Source organism: Macrosteles quadrilineatus, unplaced genomic scaffold, assembly GCF_028750875.1.
Source record: "Macrosteles quadrilineatus isolate MER2022 unplaced genomic scaffold, UCM_ALF_1.0 Scaffold_9__3_contigs__length_116548681, whole genome shotgun sequence".
In the NCBI taxonomy this organism is placed as follows: domain Eukaryota; kingdom Metazoa; phylum Arthropoda; class Insecta; order Hemiptera; family Cicadellidae; genus Macrosteles; species Macrosteles quadrilineatus.
Window position 1 is genome coordinate 96,431,166 of NW_026542602.1, and position 19,668 is coordinate 96,450,833.

Below are 19,668 nucleotides of genomic sequence, written 5' to 3' on the forward strand. Positions count from 1 at the left end.
TTGACATATTTCATTGAGCTGTGACGGGAATTACGTAAGTAATTTAGTCTTACATTATTGTAGTTTATCATGCCCTAACAAAATAGAGGACTAGAAAAGACTCTGATTTTTTAAATATTAAATTCTGCAATCACATATTAAAATTAACACAAGCGAGAGAAACTAAATTGCAAGAAGTATACGTCACTTTTCGATGTCAAATTGACCTTGGCGTCAACGAGGACATAAACATAATGACCCGTTAATATACATATTGTTAAATACCAACATAGAAAGATTTCTACACTATTGCGAGCTATTTATTAAATTCTGTATAAACAATCAGTCGTTTTTCTACCACTATTGACTGTAAACCCTTAAAGATTTTATGAGGAACTGTGTGGATCTAGCTAGTTACTGGGAGGGTCGGCTAGTATTGACTTGAGAAGCTGAATCATGTTGTTGAGTCCAAGCAGAAAACCGTTGTCCGGACCAGAATAAATCACCTGTAATGGAACAGCAAGGAAAATGTATTATTGACTGAGTTAAATCTATTTTACTTGATTTAAACTTAAACCATGACACCAACACACTATAGTGTGTTTAAGGTTATTCAGTCTACTTCTGGTAATTCAATTCGATAATTCAAAATAAAAGCTCAGTTTGTGAGAATCGCTATTTAAAAGTCCAAGCAGAGGGCAGACGGATTTGAAGCACGTAATTTGAAGTTTTGTCGGCAGAACTCTATGATTCGAATGGACGGAGGTGAATTTATTCCAGTCATAACAGAAAATAGTCATTCTGTTAGGCACAGTAGCTTTGGTGTTTAGTTAAACCAGTAGTTGAATCGTCTGGTTGGCAGTGTTAGCTCACTGGAAAAGCCGCAAAGCCAAGGTGTTTTGAAGGCATTTAGTCATTTCATGTAACTTATCGGTCCAACAAAAAAGGCTTGAATGACAACTGATTAATTGAACGAATTGCTAGTATCATTATATAAGGATTTGAGATGCCAAAAACATATGGCTAGTATCATTAAATAAGGATATGAGACGCCAAAAACATAAAATTATCTTGTTCCTTAACAGTTGTTTAGTCCACAATAAAACTCCTCATTTGTCAAAAACATGAAATTTTACTATATTTTTTCTGTCAAAGCTGCAGCCGCCTGACCAAGGGATCATACATAATTAAAAAAGGACCTTACATTTTGAAAAATTGACATAGTTTCAAACATAAAATATACTATATACTACTGTATTCAATTACGATTTACATACTAAGTCAGAACTATTCCCACAACTTAAAACATTATCAACTTGTAAACAAAATAACAATAAGAAGCCCAACACAAAAAAGAAAGCAAAAACGCCTTATTCATTAAAAACTGGTTTATAAATATACTTTACCTTGTCATCCATGGTGGCGTGCGTAGAGTGAGCGAAGTCTATAATTCTTACATCAGTCAATGGTTCTTCCCCCACAACTCCCACAGGTCTGAAACTGGTGCAATAATAATTACTCTACACCTAAGCTTGACATAAACACTAAAAACAAAGAAGATATAAAAAAAAACTTAAGCTTAAAAGTAAAAACCAATGCCTCATGGTGAACATGTATCTGAATCAGTCATTTTCTTCTAAAAAAAATAAAATATTTAATCAAACAAATACAGTGATGTCTTTTACATTAAAAATGAAACAACAATTTGATTTGGATTTCAAGTTTGCGACTGATTTTAAACATACATACACACATACCGTACATCAGTCTTGGATAGTTGGGGTTTGGATAGTGTTTTAGTTCGGATAATTAATTGGAGTTCTACTCTACTACACCTAATTAGTGGGATAGGTTAGTAAGTTAAAATAAGTCATTAAAAAAAATTAAAAACTGAACTACTTAAATATGATACAAAAATTTTGATCCAGGAAGTTAAAAACAAAATACAAATTGAAAATAGTTCTTACGGTTTGCGATCACGAGGGTTGCAGCTGACGCTGCGACACCTGAAGTCTGGTGAGGGGGGAGAGAGTAGTCTGTCCTCACTGCTGGCTCTTGTCGCTCGGGTCTCGGTCCCGCTCTGCTCCGTCGTCTGCTGGCCCGGCCCTGCCACCTCGTTACTGCTATTGTTAGTGTTGAAGCAGGTTAGACACATCTCAACAAGTAGCAATCTCAACAGTACAGTGTATGTGGAAAAGCACTTAATCACTTCACGATTGCAACAACAACTGGCGTTTAAGATTAATATAAATGTAGAATGAGTGTAGAAAGGAGTGGATGATTTGTGTAGCTTAGTTACTAAGATCAACGGTTTAGTCAGGATCGTAAAAGGCCAATGATCAAGAACAGCTGTGGCCAGTTTTTAACCAACAGAAAGTAACTCAAGTTTATCAGAATATAACTGGCGATGAACTTCTGATTACTAAGCGAGCACTAAACCACTCTGACACACAGCTTTTTAACAGCAGATTCAAGGAAAAGGACTACTTTGTTTCATGCACCCAACTAGCCAGTCCTTCTCAAGACACTAGTAATGGTTTCAGTACTGTAGGTAATCTAACAATTAATTAGGCTGGCTTGAGAGCTGTATATTAAATTTATAGTGTCATAAGCCAAATGAGGTTTGCAAATAGTAAACAACCACGTTTGATGCTTCTGGTTTCCAATTTATCTTTTTAGAACTGTGAAGCACTAAGTATTATTATTATTTAAGTATTCTAAAGTTTAAAAAGAATTGTAGGACAACATTTGGTGGACTTTTTCACAATTAATGATCGGGTGTCAATGTTTCTAATGATACCAAAATGCTAAAAAAATTACTTTTATAGTTTAAATTAAAGGTTAAATTATCGATTGAATGTTAAGAAAATATGTAAAGAAAACTGTCCGGAACTAGTAAATCACAATATGATGTAATAAGATACAATATGTACTTTTACAGCATATTTATAAATGTTGTAAGTGATATGGACTTCCATAAGATCTAAACAATGCTAATGCTGTTATGCTAAAGACACAAAAAAAACATAAATTTAGTCAAAATCGTTAAACAAATAAGTTAGCAAAAAATGTAAACTGTTCAAACATGACAGGACCCAACTGCTACAGTGTCGTCTTACTTGATACTGCGATGTCCCTCGTACAGCAGTAGCAGTGACGTAGTGTAGAGCCTCAACGAGTCTAGGCCGGTCAAAACATTGCGTAGCTCCTCTAGCCGTCGAATCAGCGGAGGTAGCGCGTCCGTGCGTAGCCGCGTGCCGTCGTGGAGGAAGTTGCGCACAGCATTTTGAAACCCGGCAGTGGTCAATGTCCGACCATACAGTTTGTTGCGACAAAGAAATCTGCCAGAAGATGCCTGATAAACCTGGATCAGAAACACAGCGTTTTGTTATTAAAATAACATTTTTGATATGTGAAAAAAACTTATCTGAATTTTTAAGATATTTAATTGAAATAAGCTACCTCAAGAAAGAAAAATGGAAAGGAGTTCTAGGCATACAAAAAGGGGAAATCACTAAGGTTGTCAACCAGTGAAGGACTACGGAGAATGCAACTAACAATCAAAAGGCTCAGAAACTGGCCATTGCAATTTACAATAAAGGTAGAATATGCCAAACTTTTGTGGCTGGATTGTCCAGCTGTAGCCAAGATCTTTGAAATTCCTAGAAAAGCTGACTGTCTGATTAAATGAAAGACCTAGATGCGAATGAAGAAGCAAGTTGTACATGTTGTACTCCTGAATAAAGATTATATGACTATGACTATGACTAAGTACTCAAATGAAACATACATTTTACATTTAAGAAAAACTGCATTGGTGTGTGGGAGCAGTAGGAACTGAAGGTGTAGTGGAGAAACCAACGGGGTTAGTTTATTTGATCAGGCTATAACCATTACAGGCGTATAATCTAACAGTACATAGATCGAGCTAGTATAATAAATACAAATAACTATATGAATTAAAAATTGAGAAATATACAAAGAATGAAAAAGGAAATGGATGTAGCTGTGTTACATGATCAGCCGATGGGCTGAGTTGAGGGGACTACAAAAAATTTGAAAAAACAAGGGGTACATTAATTGAAACATACTCTGGGTATCTTAACTAAGACATATCATATATGTGTTAATAAAACAGTCCATATTTACCTGCATTCCAGCTATCCTGACCCCTAGCTTTGCCGACGTCGTCGAAATTACTTTCACCATCTTACTTTGTCTTTTCTCTAGCGTGTCATTATCCCCATATTGTCTTGTACCCATTTTCAAGTCCAAGATACAAGGGAGCCTAAACCTCCATGTTAGATTCTCCAAAACAATAAATTCTGTATTTGTTTTTAGGAATAATCTTATGTTCAAATAAACAGTGGACACTATTCAATGATTAGTCAACATTTTCAATGCTTTCACAACTAGGTGGTTTTCAACTGTTGGTAAAATTACTTCATAAACTTAAATGTTGAGTCTAAGGGGTAAAACTCTTAAAAATTACACCTTCATAGAACAAAACAAAGATGTCCTCAACAAACTCATTAATATTCCTTAACTATTTGCTAACATACCGAGTGTCCCATAATAGTCCCCCCTGGTATATTTTTGAACGGTTGCATATATTCAAAGGAGCTTCGATACATCTTACTAAAGTAATGTAAAGTACTATTTGGTGGTATTTTGACATTCACCCCCCACTCCTAATAGGGGTAGCTGGGGAGAACTTGAATTTTGAAACAGCAACCCCTATCAAGTAGCACATAATTTAAAGGAGTTTTAAAAAAGGAAACTAATCCGAATTTGATATGACAAATCTTCAAAAAGTTATGGCATGAAATGTTAGACATTAATTTAACTGGAACTTTACACTCCATCACTTTTAATTTTTTTTCATGGCTGTAAATTTTTAAATAACCTTCCGTACACGTGACAAGGGTGATGTCACACACTTTTTAACATGATTTTGAATTTCATCATCCACCCCCAAATAGGGGATTGTACCTATTTAAATAAATCTAAACACCACCAGCAACCCCTATTTGGAGGTGGGCGATGAAATTCAAAATCAAGTTAAAAAGTGTGTGAATTCACCCTGGTCATGTATAGTAAAGGTTATTGGAAAATTTACAGCCATGAAAAAAAGTGATGGAATGTAAACCAGTTAAATTAACGTCCAACCTTGCCATAACTTTTTGAAAATCCATCGTATCAAAGTCGGATTTGCGGCATTAATTTCCTTTTTTAAAGCTCTTTAAAATTATGTGCTACTTGATATGGGTTGTTAATTTAAAATTTTAAGTTACCCCCAGCAACCCCTATTTTGGGAGTGGGGGTGAATTTCAAAATACCACCAAAAAGTAATTTACATTACCCTAACGTGTATCCAAGCTCGTTCAAATACATGCAGCCATTCAAAAATTAACCAGGGGGGATTATTAATGGGACACAAGGTATATTCAATATGGGGATCATACTAAAAACGATTACTTCAGCATGAATGTGTATTTTGGATTTATTTTGTCAGGTTACGTAAAAACAATTGAAATCTTTGGTTGCACAATATTTTGTACTAAGACTCTTATTCACTTGTGATACCGTAATTGTCAAAAAGGTTAGGGCAATGTTTCTTTGATATTTTTGTAGATAAACGTGAAAGCCATCCACATTCGTTGTACTACTCCATAAAGTACTTTAGAACATACAAAATTGCAGTAATATTTCAAAAGCAAAACCTTAATAGCAAGACTCCAGTGGGGACGATCATATATGTCTTGTTATCAAGGTAGACTTCTTATTGAGGTTTACAACAGCATGTGATTAGGGGTGATGATAGAAAATCAAGCGTACAGTACCTATTTTTAAAATTACACTTGTTATCAAGAGTGGCTTGCTATTGAGGGTCCTATTATTGAGAATCAACCAATCCTACAACAACCAATCCTCCATGGATGTTCTAACCAATCCTAAAACTGACCTTAATAAACAAAACCGTTTAAACTAAATTTAGGGTTTGAAATGTAAAAGTAAATAACTTAAAGGATACTAAGAGGTCCTTGCATGTCCTCCATGCGAGAAGTGAGATGTGTAATATACTCTTTGTGACATTTGAGCACCCACGGGTTGAGTGAAGCCGAAACATCAGAAGCATCGAACACCATTTCCTCTGACAAGCTGTCTACCTCTATACTGCCATTGCGTCGAACTCTGAGCCTGAAAAATTATTATTTAAATTAATATTTTTAGATATCTTTCTTACTTGTAGTTCACAGGGTACCCATATTATTTACAAGCAATTTTTTTGTACCTAATCCTTAACATAGGAATGAATACTGAGGTGTGTGCATATCCACTGTCCTCCCATTTATTCATATGATTAATATAAGTTTATTCGAGTAAGAGAATATAGGGGAAGGTCATAATTTTGCCACATCCTAGGACATAGTGTGCAACTAAACAGTTTGAAGTTAAAGACAATATGTTCCAAATTACTTGCTATTTTGAACGAGTGGTTAAGATATTTACCACGCAAATTAGGGAATCGTAGATTGGTTCATTGGTACATTGGTTTTTGAGCATGCAATTTAAATATGTCCAAAATAATACATTTTTAAATTGTACAATGATAGGCCTAGTACTTTGAGAACAGATATATAAATTATTGACTGTAATAAGCTCTGGTAAACCATATCAAAATTTTTACAGCAAACTTAATGGTGGTTATTACTTTTTTATCCATACCGATAACTTGTGTGTGGAACACAAAATTAATTGTCATACTTTTTTAGCTAAAGTTAACTTTATATGTTCCAACACTATATTTTAGGCAAAACTTGAATGAACTAGTTTTTCATGTCTAGTTGATGTTGGTGACACTGGGGGTTGACGGAATTTTGTTTCTATTATTTTGGGGTTAATTTGATGATTTGTGCTATAATGTTTGGTTACCGTATATAAATAGCAGGCTAATGTTTATGATTACCTAGATCGTTATATTTGGTTAAACGAGATTTTGAATTTAATGAACTAACAAGACACAAATTGTAAACAAAAACTCGATCCTAGTAACACCGGACAGAACTAACATTAAAAATGTCTTTGGCTGATCCATTAGGATCTCTACTACAAAGGGAGTACCGGTATGTTTGACCTATGGAACTACTTACTGTTTTAAATTTTCGGAGGGTTTAAGCTTGTAATTTGCAGGAGTTGTTGCAGAGAGGGTTATGTAATCTCCATCTTGAATCAGGCGGACTTTAACGATGCCATAATACACGGGCACAAATGACTTGAGACTTTCTGGTATAGTTTCGTAGAAAAGTTGTTCACGATCAATAACAGGTTTACAGATTGTCTCTTCATCAAGACAGAGGAGGGAGGAGTGACCACCGACTTGGTGAATGAATGGCTGCAACTGAAATGTCAAATGAACGTCACAGTATATAACTAAGAGTGTAAGAGGGGAGAGTGGAGAAGTAAGTGCTCCACTAAACTATTTCCTATTAGAATGAAAAAATGGATGGCTACAGTACTGTATGCCAGTCCTTTAGAGATGGGCTGTCTACCTTAGAGTTCAAATCCAAAGTTAATACTTACTACCAAAATATTTTCCTCCCCAAGAAGGTTAGCACTAAATGTCAATATGTCTTATTAACACAGTCCGACACAGTTGGGTAAGTATGTCTTATCCGATCGTCAGTTATCCAAAACTTAAGTGCAATCTGGCCCTTTTTGTGAATGGTTGTGTACTGTACTTTGAGCTCTTGCTATTTCATTTCCATGAGGCATGGCTGTACATCTTAGTACAGTATTCATTTTGACAAAGTTACAAAGATTTAATTAAGAAGGGTAAAACGAGACATCAAGCAATGAATAGAACTTAAAAACAAACTATATTAATTTTTCTACATGGTCCATTTTCCCACAACTGCTGTAAGACTGAGACACTTTCTCACATACACTTTAACTGCATGGGAATAGTTTTACACACTTTTTAGAACTAAAAATGTAAGACCTAGATTTTCTTTGATCCTAGATGCATAACCACCTAAAGCTTGATTATATAACTTATTATATTACTTATTAACTTATGACAGGTGTTTTTGGTTATAACTTATACTTTGGTAGTCCTCCTATAAACATAATGTCTGCCTTTTAATCAAAAAAGATTGCCGGTTCCTAAAAAGTCAATTTTTTTCTGGATTGTCCAAGATCATTACTTGTAATACTTGTCGTCTTCGTCGTTGACCAATGAAAATTGGATAGACTGCGTCAGAAGTGTGTTGAGGCTTTTTACTGCTCAAATAGAGACCCATCTTGTAACTCTTGAAGAGAGTAGAGCGGCCTTTTCACTAAGCAATCCTTCAGTCGTTTCTTAAAAGCCTTCGGGTTCAGGTTCTTCACCTCATCCGGTAGAGCATTAAAAATCTTCAGGGCTGACTGAGGATACGCTCGCTGTGTCATACCAAGACGACATCGGGGTATGTCCAAATCACCAGCTCTGCGGGTACCGTGGTCATGGTGACTCCCTCTTTTTCTAAAGTCTTCGAGGTTTACTCTTAGCATAGTTAAGATGCTGTAGATGTACTGACTGAAGACGGTGAGGATCTTCAAGTCAATAAATAACGGCCTACAGTGGTCCAAATGGCCAGAATTGGACACAATCCTAACTGCCCTCTTCTGAAGAAGTAGTAGGTCCTGAGTACCTATCTGTAGAATGTCCCCAGACCACAATCCTATACACAAGGTGGCTGTGAAAGAGCGCGTGGTAGACAGTTACCAAATGTGACTTCGTCAACACAGATTTGAGCTCTCTGAGAAGATGACACACTCTAGACAACTTGACACATACCTGAGATATATGGTGATTCCAGGTTAACTTCGGGTAAATCCAAAAACCCAATAGCTTTTAATAAATTATCCTGGTCTAATAACCAGCTGATCTTAGTCAGTAACAAAGCAGCTGTCATACTGTTAATTCACCATTGGTAACTTATCTTCACCTTAAAATACGCACGCAAAGTGTCGGCATGGTAAATATCTATGAAAAGTTTCAAGGAAGGTACATACACATCATTGGGCGCCTGGGTAGGCCTACTGTTCTGTTAAAGGTAGCATTCATTAATCTATGATTTATTTTCGATATAGGTATCGATATTTTATTTTTTATTCGATATATTGATACCTATATTAACAAATTGAAACTTATCAACTAACAACTATGATAAATAAATATTGTTCAGTATCAACAAACAATAAAAAATTATATTGAAACTACTTCCCAAATGCCTTTTCTGTTATCAAACGGAATTTTGAAATGGTATCTTAGCCTACAGCACGATTGGTTAGTTATGTTAGGTTAGTTTACAATAGTTTAATTTCTTAATCCAATATATGGCTATTATTTTTGCCTAAACAAGATTAGTTCTTAATCCTATTCTCTAATACGAGCTAACTTATAATTTATCCATGTTTGCCTCCTGGATTGAATAATAATAATAATAATAGGTTAAATACCTTGTATACGTCCTCAATCCAAAAAGTTGTCAGTCCAAAAATTGTTTAGGCCGGCCAAAAAGTATAATTTTTCAATGTTACGTGTAAATATGAATGTTTCGTGTGTCAGTGTATGTGTATATATGTACTTCAACGGTGACCAATGCTATAAACAGTAATTAACAAGACAGAAAATTTGACAATGGGGCTGTTAGCCCCGAAACTATAGTCATTTTAAAAGACGACTTGGATTGAGGACGTATACAAGGTATTTAACCTATTATTATTACTAACTTATAACTCAATAACTCGGTTATTGAACCAAGTAGGCTATAACTTGGACAAATTTGCAATGTCTGTTTGTCTATCTGTCTGTAATTTAAATGCGTTTATTAAAACAGATGGAATATGGATCGTAAAAGAAAATAAAAATATTGCTATATCCAAAAGAAATCATTGATAATAATGAATGTTCCCCTTAACAGGAAAGTACCGGTGTTTGCACTTGAATATAACTTACTTTCTCTTTGTTTTGCTTGCTGGATCCCCTAATACATTTCATTTAAAATACATAGTTCATTATGATAAAACCACTAAGCCTATAGGCCTAAAATGTAGTTACTTCTTTAGTTACTGATAAAAAGTATATGTTATGCCTAAGCATGGCCACACTAAAAAAACTGTTTTTTAGCGTGGCCTTGGCCTAAGCCAATGTTTTATTTTATAATATTAACTTATGACAGGTGTTAGGCTTGATAACCATTTTGTGTAAATAATTGTTGAATGATGAATACACTATGGAAACTAAAGGGTAAATTTAGTATTTTATTACTTTTAGCTCAGGTTTTACATTTAGCTAAAACTAAAACTGATACCTACTGAAATATAATTCGTTCCATTTGCTGAGTTTTCTTCCATTAGAAGAATGAATTGGATTCATTTGTAAAACCAATCATGTATCCAAGTTTTTAATAGAAGAGTAACTAAGTTACAACTAACAATAGGGATATGTTATTCACTTATACAAAATCTGATTGTAAAATTAATTGAGATGAATTCTTATAAATATATGAAGAAAGAATCTTTAAAAATATCAGGACAAATGTACTACAATTTTTGGGAAATGGTAAACACTCATAAGAATTTAGTTGATAATAGACATAATCAAAACAAATAATCTACTATTTCTTGTCGTCTGCTAGTGCTAGCTAATAATATCGTGTCTGCTAGATATTCTTTCAGGTCTGGCCATCAAAGCCATACTGCACTACTGCTCAGTAGTCATTGATTATTGATTGTGTAATGTGACAGGCTGCACTATATAAAATGTTAAAATACTGGGTCCCATAACTCATAATTATATAACGTATTGATATTAATGTATCGAAATTCAATTTTAGATACACAAGAATCGGTAAACTTCGAAAGACTTCTTATCACAAAAATCCCTGTGCTAACTCTTATGGATATGAACGACTGCTGCCGTGTATGAACACTATTACGGTCATGAATGTTGAGCGGCCTTAAGACCACGGCCGGCGGCCGCCTCTATCGAAGTGGCAGAGTTGCAAGTAGGGTTGTAACGTTGTAACAGCTGTTTTGTTTGGAAGCAGCTAATGTTATTTATTGAGCGGAGCGAGCGAAGCGAGCGAAGCGAGCGAAGCTCTTTGGGATCAACTTCAATGCAAACAATATAACACCATCACTCAATAACGGCTGAACACATTTCAGCCAAACTTAACAAGACTACTTAGACTAATAATGAGATGGTTTGTAAACAAACAAATTTCAATTAGATAATGCTAATGCAATTTAAAACGAACTTAAAATTTAAAATTTTTAACATTGGGCTTATGGGACTAAAGTAGCTATGACAGTTTTTTTTGTTTACAATAAAAATGTAAACAAGAGAATCATAAGGTATTTCTGAACTTTCTATACTTTTCTTTTAAACGATTTTAAACCATTCCTATGATTTTAATAAACAAGAAAATGCCGTTAAAACATTTTTTTAAGGCACGGAATTCACTGAAAATCGAGAAAATATACTGAACTACTTTCTCAATGCGCGGAGCATAAACAAGGAGCGGAGGGATACGGACCGGTGACTACTTTCTTGGGAACCTATTTGTGTTGCCAGCTGATTAGAAACAGCCAATGTTAGAAATCAGGATTTAATAAGCGATATATCGAACCGCATCGAAATCGGTATTTAATCCGATAATACCTCATAGGTTATATTATGTTGAATTACATCGACGGTACAGTAAGTTATTACACTTATTGATAAAACGCAGATTGAACACTGATTTAGGCATGTGGGGAGGTAGGTCGGGGTTTATGAGTATTCGTGACTACATTAAGTGTTTTGAAGTAAGGTTAGATTAGGAAGGTATAGTGTAGGTTATAGGTAGGCGATCGGGTTGTTTATTTGTGTTGCACCATATAATTTTATAACTTTTGGAATGGAATAGTTGGTTAAGGTTAAACGGGGAAACGATTTCAAAATTGCTTGCATATGGTCTTAACTTAACAAGGGAGTATTTCAAAAGTTCCAAAATCGGAAGATCCAAAGAATATATTGCCGATCGGAAGTTCCAAAATCGTAAGATCCAACGTTTATATTGCCGATCGGATCTTCCAAAATCGGAATTTCCAAAGGTTATTTAGCGGGTCGGAAGATCCAAAATCAAAAGATCCTAAGAAAATATTGCCGATCGGAAGTTCCAAAATCGTAAGATCCAAAAGTACAGTCATAACTAGAAGTACAAATTTATTTCTTAAAGTAAACTTATGAAATAGACTGTCCTTTTCACTTTGGAACTTGTGATCATATGCCGGGTCGGAATTTCCAAAACGCTACTAGTCAGATCGGAACATCCAAAATGCTAGAACTGTTGCGTCTCTCAGATTGAAGGCGTAAACACACGTCGTCACCAGCAACGTTAATGGTTATTTGTTTTGTTAATTGATATTTTAATTAATATTTTTGTATTAGTATTTTCAAGTACACACACTTAAATACACACGCATTCATACATACATGTATATATGGGATTTTGAAGGCATGCAGGGCTAGTGTTGGTATTGTTTACTATTTATTTTCAAAAGTAAAATAACGTGTTTATTATTATTTTTAAAAGATGGTTTAAGTATTAACCTTGACAATAACAATACTAAATTATCTGGCAAACGTCTTAAACAAATAATAACTTATTTTTATAGCTTATGACAATTTTTGTTTACTCCGTAAGAGAATCCAGAATAAATCATTTGAAAAATGAAAAGATAATGAATTTGTCGTGGTTTATTTGAGCTGAACTATTAAGTTGTAATAGTGTACTAGTAACCAACGCTAAATATTTGAAGTTGTTTCCGGTTGTTGTAACAAACAGGTAGTTTCAAATTAATTTGAAATTAAATTGAAATTGTAACGTTAAATTATATTTAGTTTTCCCCACAACTAGCGAATGTCTGCTGTAACCTAATTCAAGTGAAATTTAATTTTTTCCTTACAAAGAATGTGTTTTATCAAAAAATGTAAAATGTTCAACTGTATATCAAACATTTGCGTCTAATCAAGTTTTGTTGGAGATTCAATTTGTGTACCTAAGTAAAAGGTTTTGTTGTAACAATTTTAAGTCATGTTATTTGAAAATACTTATTGTTCTGCAAACTATCGCTTCATCGTTGAAGATATGAGAATTGACTTATACGACATAGTTTTTGGTCTTTATATGTGTAAATAGCTGTTCTGAATTAAACTGTTTAAAAAATTGACTACTCGATTCCCGTGCGTTCGACTGACCAACATTTGTACATTAACTCCCTTTACTATTCAAATACTGTTTGCGTAACTGTGATGTATATGGGTTGCGTTCTGAATCACAAGGCACTGTAATTATAGATAGGGCTCAGATTATTAATTGACGAATATTGTGTAAATAAAGCAATTGTTTTAAATCCGCTTATTAAAAGTATGCTATCGTAAACGAATCAATTTAGCATTTAATTTGTTTAAATAATAGTGATATATTGTTATCAAATGCACAACAATTATTTTCAATAAATGTGTTTCCAGTTGGTGTCGTTTGAGTGCACAGGCGTCAACTCAATGTTTTACCCGTATTTAATGGTAGATTGTACAAATTGTAAACACTATTTTTTATAGTTGAAACAAAATATGGACAGGTCTAATTAGTTACATAATTATTTAAATTAATTATTTCATTATAATAATCTTTCCAGTAAAAGATTTATGCTCCAATAGGACTTACCAGTTTTCGGCTTCAACTAATCAACGAAAAGTCTAGTGTGGTACCGGTACCGAGAGATAAATTATGCCCCTTACCTATAAAAATAATCGTATTTTGCATGATAAATGTTTAAAAAAAACTGGAGTAGGATCTTAAATATTCCTTTTTTAATTGCATACCTTATTCAAGTTGTTATTAGTTCTGCGATGAAATTTCTATGGTATTTAATAGAATTATATTTGTATTGTAATAAAACATGTCTGTGTAGTATATTTCTTTAAAAATTAAATGTAATTAACCAAACTCAGCAAGGATTAGTCACCCGTTACTATCTTTTAGTTTAATATTCATTTATCTTTGTTTAAGGTATATTATTTTCTACAATTTAAAAACATTTATTAGAAGTCTAATTGTCTAAATGCAAATTTACTTGCTCTTATTGTCCTGCCATGTAGGTATAAAATAAAAAAATGAAAGTATTGTAGAAGAGGGTTCGTGTAAAGGTAAATTTAATGAAGAATACGCAGCCCAGTAATTTGTTGATATTGTAAAGAGTGTGATATTTCGTTATAAGTCTCTTTGAACTGTGAAGGATCCAAACAGTAAACAGAAAAATAAGTGTTACACAGGAATTAGTACTGGAAGGTGCTGAAGACTGTACAGTATGTAGAATCATTTGTGTTCGATAACTAAAGTGAACCTTCACAAAACTACAGTAACGGTAGGCCTACAGTGGTAGACTGTGGAAGTATAGTAAAGCTGTAGTTAATTTTTCACAACAAATAAACTTACAAATGTTACCTACAATTAATGTGGATCTTTGGTTTCTAATGACTCAATTTTTTACTTTTATGCCCATAACATTTATTGTACTCCCATTGTTGGGATCAACTTCAATGCAAACAATATAACACCATCACTCAATAACGGCTGAACACATTTCAGCCAAACTTAACAAGACTACTTAGACTAATAATGAGATGGTTTGTAAACAAACAAATTTCAATTAGATAATGCTAATGCAATTTAAAACGAACTTAAAATTTAAAATTTTTAACATTGGGCTTATGGGACTAAAGTAGCTATGACAGTTTTTTTTGTTTACAATAAAAATGTAAACAAGAGAATCATAAGGTATTTCTGAACTTTCTATACTTTTCTTTTAAACGATTTTAAACCATTCCTATGATTTTAATAAACAAGAAAATGCCGTTAAAACATTTTTTTAAGGCACGGAATTCACTGAAAATCGAGAAAATATACTGAACTACTTTCTCAATGCGCGGAGCATAAACAAGGAGCGGAGGGATACGGACCGGTGACTACTTTCTTGGGAACCTATTTGTGTTGCCAGCTGATTAGAAACAGCCAATGTTAGAAATCAGGATTTAATAAGCGATATATCGAACCGCATCGAAATCGGTATTTAATCCGATAATACCTCATAGGTTATATTATGTTGAATTACATCGACGGTACAGTAAGTTATTACACTTATTGATAAAACGCAGATTGAACACTGATTTAGGCATGTGGGGAGGTAGGTCGGGGTTTATGAGTATTCGTGACTACATTAAGTGTTTTGAAGTAAGGTTAGATTAGGAAGGTATAGTGTAGGTTATAGGTAGGCGATCGGGTTGTTTATTTGTGTTGCACCATATAATTTTATAACTTTTGGAATGGAATAGTTGGTTAAGGTTAAACGGGGAAACGATTTCAAAATTGCTTGCATATGGTCTTAACTTAACAAGGGAGTATTTCAAAAGTTCCAAAATCGGAAGATCCAAAGAATATATTGCCGATCGGAAGTTCCAAAATCGTAAGATCCAACGTTTATATTGCCGATCGGATCTTCCAAAATCGGAATTTCCAAAGGTTATTTAGCGGGTCGGAAGATCCAAAATCAAAAGATCCTAAGAAAATATTGCCGATCGGAAGTTCCAAAATCGTAAGATCCAAAAGTACAGTCATAACTAGAAGTACAAATTTATTTCTTAAAGTAAACTTATGAAATAGACTGTCCTTTTCACTTTGGAACTTGTGATCATATGCCGGGTCGGAATTTCCAAAACGCTACTAGTCAGATCGGAACATCCAAAATGCTAGAACTGTTGCGTCTCTCAGATTGAAGGCGTAAACACACGTCGTCACCAGCAACGTTAATGGTTATTTGTTTTGTTAATTGATATTTTAATTAATATTTTTGTATTAGTATTTTCAAGTACACACACTTAAATACACACGCATTCATACATACATGTATATATGGGATTTTGAAGGCATGCAGGGCTAGTGTTGGTATTGTTTACTATTTATTTTCAAAAGTAAAATAACGTGTTTATTATTATTTTTAAAAGATGGTTTAAGTATTAACCTTGACAATAACAATACTAAATTATCTGGCAAACGTCTTAAACAAATAATAACTTATTTTTATAGCTTATGACAATTTTTGTTTACTCCGTAAGAGAATCCAGAATAAATCATTTGAAAAATGAAAAGATAATGAATTTGTCGTGGTTTATTTGAGCTGAACTATTAAGTTGTAATAGTGTACTAGTAACCAACGCTAAATATTTGAAGTTGTTTCCGGTTGTTGTAACAAACAGGTAGTTTCAAATTAATTTGAAATTAAATTGAAATTGTAACGTTAAATTATATTTAGTTTTCCCCACAACTAGCGAATGTCTGCTGTAACCTAATTCAAGTGAAATTTAATTTTTTCCTTACAAAGAATGTGTTTTATCAAAAAATGTAAAATGTTCAACTGTATATCAAACATTTGCGTCTAATCAAGTTTTGTTGGAGATTCAATTTGTGTACCTAAGTAAAAGGTTTTGTTGTAACAATTTTAAGTCATGTTATTTGAAAATACTTATTGTTCTGCAAACTATCGCTTCATCGTTGAAGATATGAGAATTGACTTATACGACATAGTTTTTGGTCTTTATATGTGTAAATAGCTGTTCTGAATTAAACTGTTTAAAAAATTGACTACTCGATTCCCGTGCGTTCGACTGACCAACATTTGTACATTAACTCCCTTTACTATTCAAATACTGTTTGCGTAACTGTGATGTATATGGGTTGCGTTCTGAATCACAAGGCACTGTAATTATAGATAGGGCTCAGATTATTAATTGACGAATATTGTGTAAATAAAGCAATTGTTTTAAATCCGCTTATTAAAAGTATGCTATCGTAAACGAATCAATTTAGCATTTAATTTGTTTAAATAATAGTGATATATTGTTATCAAATGCACAACAATTATTTTCAATAAATGTGTTTCCAGTTGGTGTCGTTTGAGTGCACAGGCGTCAACTCAATGTTTTACCCGTATTTAATGGTAGATTGTACAAATTGTAAACACTATTTTTTATAGTTGAAACAAAATATGGACAGGTCTAATTAGTTACATAATTATTTAAATTAATTATTTCATTATAATAATCTTTCCAGTAAAAGATTTATGCTCCAATAGGACTTACCAGTTTTCGGCTTCAACTAATCAACGAAAAGTCTAGTGTGGTACCGGTACCGAGAGATAAATTATGCCCCTTACCTATAAAAATAATCGTATTTTGCATGATAAATGTTTAAAAAAAACTGGAGTAGGATCTTAAATATTCCTTTTTTAATTGCATACCTTATTCAAGTTGTTATTAGTTCTGCGATGAAATTTCTATGGTATTTAATAGAATTATATTTGTATTGTAATAAAACATGTCTGTGTAGTATATTTCTTTAAAAATTAAATGTAATTAACCAAACTCAGCAAGGATTAGTCACCCGTTACTATCTTTTAGTTTAATATTCATTTATCTTTGTTTAAGGTATATTATTTTCTACAATTTAAAAACATTTATTAGAAGTCTAATTGTCTAAATGCAAATTTACTTGCTCTTATTGTCCTGCCATGTAGGTATAAAATAAAAAAATGAAAGTATTGTAGAAGAGGGTTCGTGTAAAGGTAAATTTAATGAAGAATACGCAGCCCAGTAATTTGTTGATATTGTAAAGAGTGTGATATTTCGTTATAAGTCTCTTTGAACTGTGAAGGATCCAAACAGTAAACAGAAAAATAAGTGTTACACAGGAATTAGTACTGGAAGGTGCTGAAGACTGTACAGTATGTAGAATCATTTGTGTTCGATAACTAAAGTGAACCTTCACAAAACTACAGTAACGGTAGGCCTACAGTGGTAGACTGTGGAAGTATAGTAAAGCTGTAGTTAATTTTTCACAACAAATAAACTTACAAATGTTACCTACAATTAATGTGGATCTTTGGTTTCTAATGACTCAATTTTTTACTTTTATGCCCATAACATTTATTGTACTCCCATTGTTGGGATCAACTTCAATGCAAACAATATAACACCATCACTCAATAACGGCTGAACACATTTCAGCCAAACTTAACAAGACTACTTAGACTAATAATGAGATGGTTTGTAAACAAACAAATTTCAATTAGATAATGCTAATGCAATTTAAAACGAACTTAAAATTTAAAATTTTTAACATTGGGCTTATGGGACTAAAGTAGCTATGACAGTTTTTTTTGTTTACAATAAAAATGTAAACAAGAGAATCATAAGGTATTTCTGAACTTTCTATACTTTTCTTTTAAACGATTTTAAACCATTCCTATGATTTTAATAAACAAGAAAATGCCGTTAAAACATTTTTTTAAGGCACGGAATTCACTGAAAATCGAGAAAATATACTGAACTACTTTCTCAATGCGCGGAGCATAAACAAGGAGCGGAGGGATACGGACCGGTGACTACTTTCTTGGGAACCTATTTGTGTTGCCAGCTGATTAGAAACAGCCAATGTTAGAAATCAGGATTTAATAAGCGATATATCGAACCGCATCGAAATCGGTATTTAATCCGATAATACCTCATAGGTTATATTATGTTGAATTACATCGACGGTACAGTAAGTTATTACACTTATTGATAAAACGCAGATTGAACACTGATTTAGGCATGTGGGGAGGTAGGTCGGGGTTTATGAGTATTCGTGACTACATTAAGTGTTTTGAAGTAAGGTTAGATTAGGAAGGTATAGTGTAGGTTATAGGTAGGCGATCGGGTTGTTTATTTGTGTTGCACCATATAATTTTATAACTTTTGGAATGGAATAGTTGGTTAAGGTTAAACGGGGAAACGATTTCAAAATTGCTTGCATATGGTCTTAACTTAACAAGGGAGTATTTCAAAAGTTCCAAAATCGGAAGATCCAAAGAATATATTGCCGATCGGAAGTTCCAAAATCGTAAGATCCAACGTTTATATTGCCGATCGGATCTTCCAAAATCGGAATTTCCAAAGGTTATTTAGCGGGTCGGAAGATCCAAAATCAAAAGATCCTAAGAAAATATTGCCGATCGGAAGTTCCAAAATCGTAAGATCCAAAAGTACAGTCATAACTAGAAGTACAAATTTATTTCTTAAAGTAAACTTATGAAATAGACTGTCCTTTTCACTTTGGAACTTGTGATCATATGCCGGGTCGGAATTTCCAAAACGCTACTAGTCAGATCGGAACATCCAAAATGCTAGAACTGTTGCGTCTCTCAGATTGAAGGCGTAAACACACGTCGTCACCAGCAACGTTAATGGTTATTTGTTTTGTTAATTGATATTTTAATTAATATTTTTGTATTAGTATTTTCAAGTACACACACTTAAATACACACGCATTCATACATACATGTATATATGGGATTTTGAAGGCATGCAGGGCTAGTGTTGGTATTGTTTACTATTTATTTTCAAAAGTAAAATAACGTGTTTATTATTATTTTTAAAAGATGGTTTAAGTATTAACCTTGACAATAACAATACTAAATTATCTGGCAAACGTCTTAAACAAATAATAACTTATTTTTATAGCTTATGACAATTTTTGTTTACTCCGTAAGAGAATCCAGAAT

At 33.4% G+C, this 19,668-nt stretch overlaps 1 protein-coding gene across 2 annotated transcripts; it reads right to left on the reverse strand.

The window, feature by feature from the left end:
* On the reverse strand, window positions 1-10,599 carry LOC129002492 (inositol hexakisphosphate kinase 1-like). 2 transcript variants are annotated; one of them, XM_054430337.1, is made up of 8 exons: window positions 10,342-10,599; window positions 7,134-7,381; window positions 6,014-6,180; window positions 4,129-4,304; window positions 3,099-3,343; window positions 1,947-2,102; window positions 1,386-1,473; window positions 1-485 (listed from the first exon to the last, which is right to left on the reverse strand). In XM_054430337.1, exons 1-8 carry the CDS (start codon window positions 10,378-10,380, stop codon window positions 390-392), a joined length of 1,215 nt encoding a protein of 404 aa, XP_054286312.1. In that variant the 5' UTR covers window positions 10,381-10,599; the 3' UTR covers window positions 1-389. The 2 variants fall into 2 exon arrangements, with proteins under 2 accessions (XP_054286312.1, XP_054286311.1); XM_054430336.1 differs by having other exon boundaries at window positions 6-485; window positions 1,386-1,479; window positions 10,342-10,595.
* Window positions 10,600-19,668: the final 9,069 nt, after the last annotated feature.

Coding starts and splice junctions, on each gene's coding strand:
- LOC129002492 (XM_054430336.1), bottom strand. CDS start 10,380: ATGGAAGAAAACTCAGCAAATGGAACGAATTATATTTCA. Junction 2,103..3,098: donor GAGGGACATCGCAGTATCAA/GTAAGACGACAC, acceptor CACTAACAATAG/CAGTAACGAGGTGGCAGGGC. Junction 1,480..1,946: donor AACCCTCGTGATCGCAAACC/GTAAGAACTATT, acceptor TTATTGCACCAG/TTTCAGACCTGTGGGAGTTG.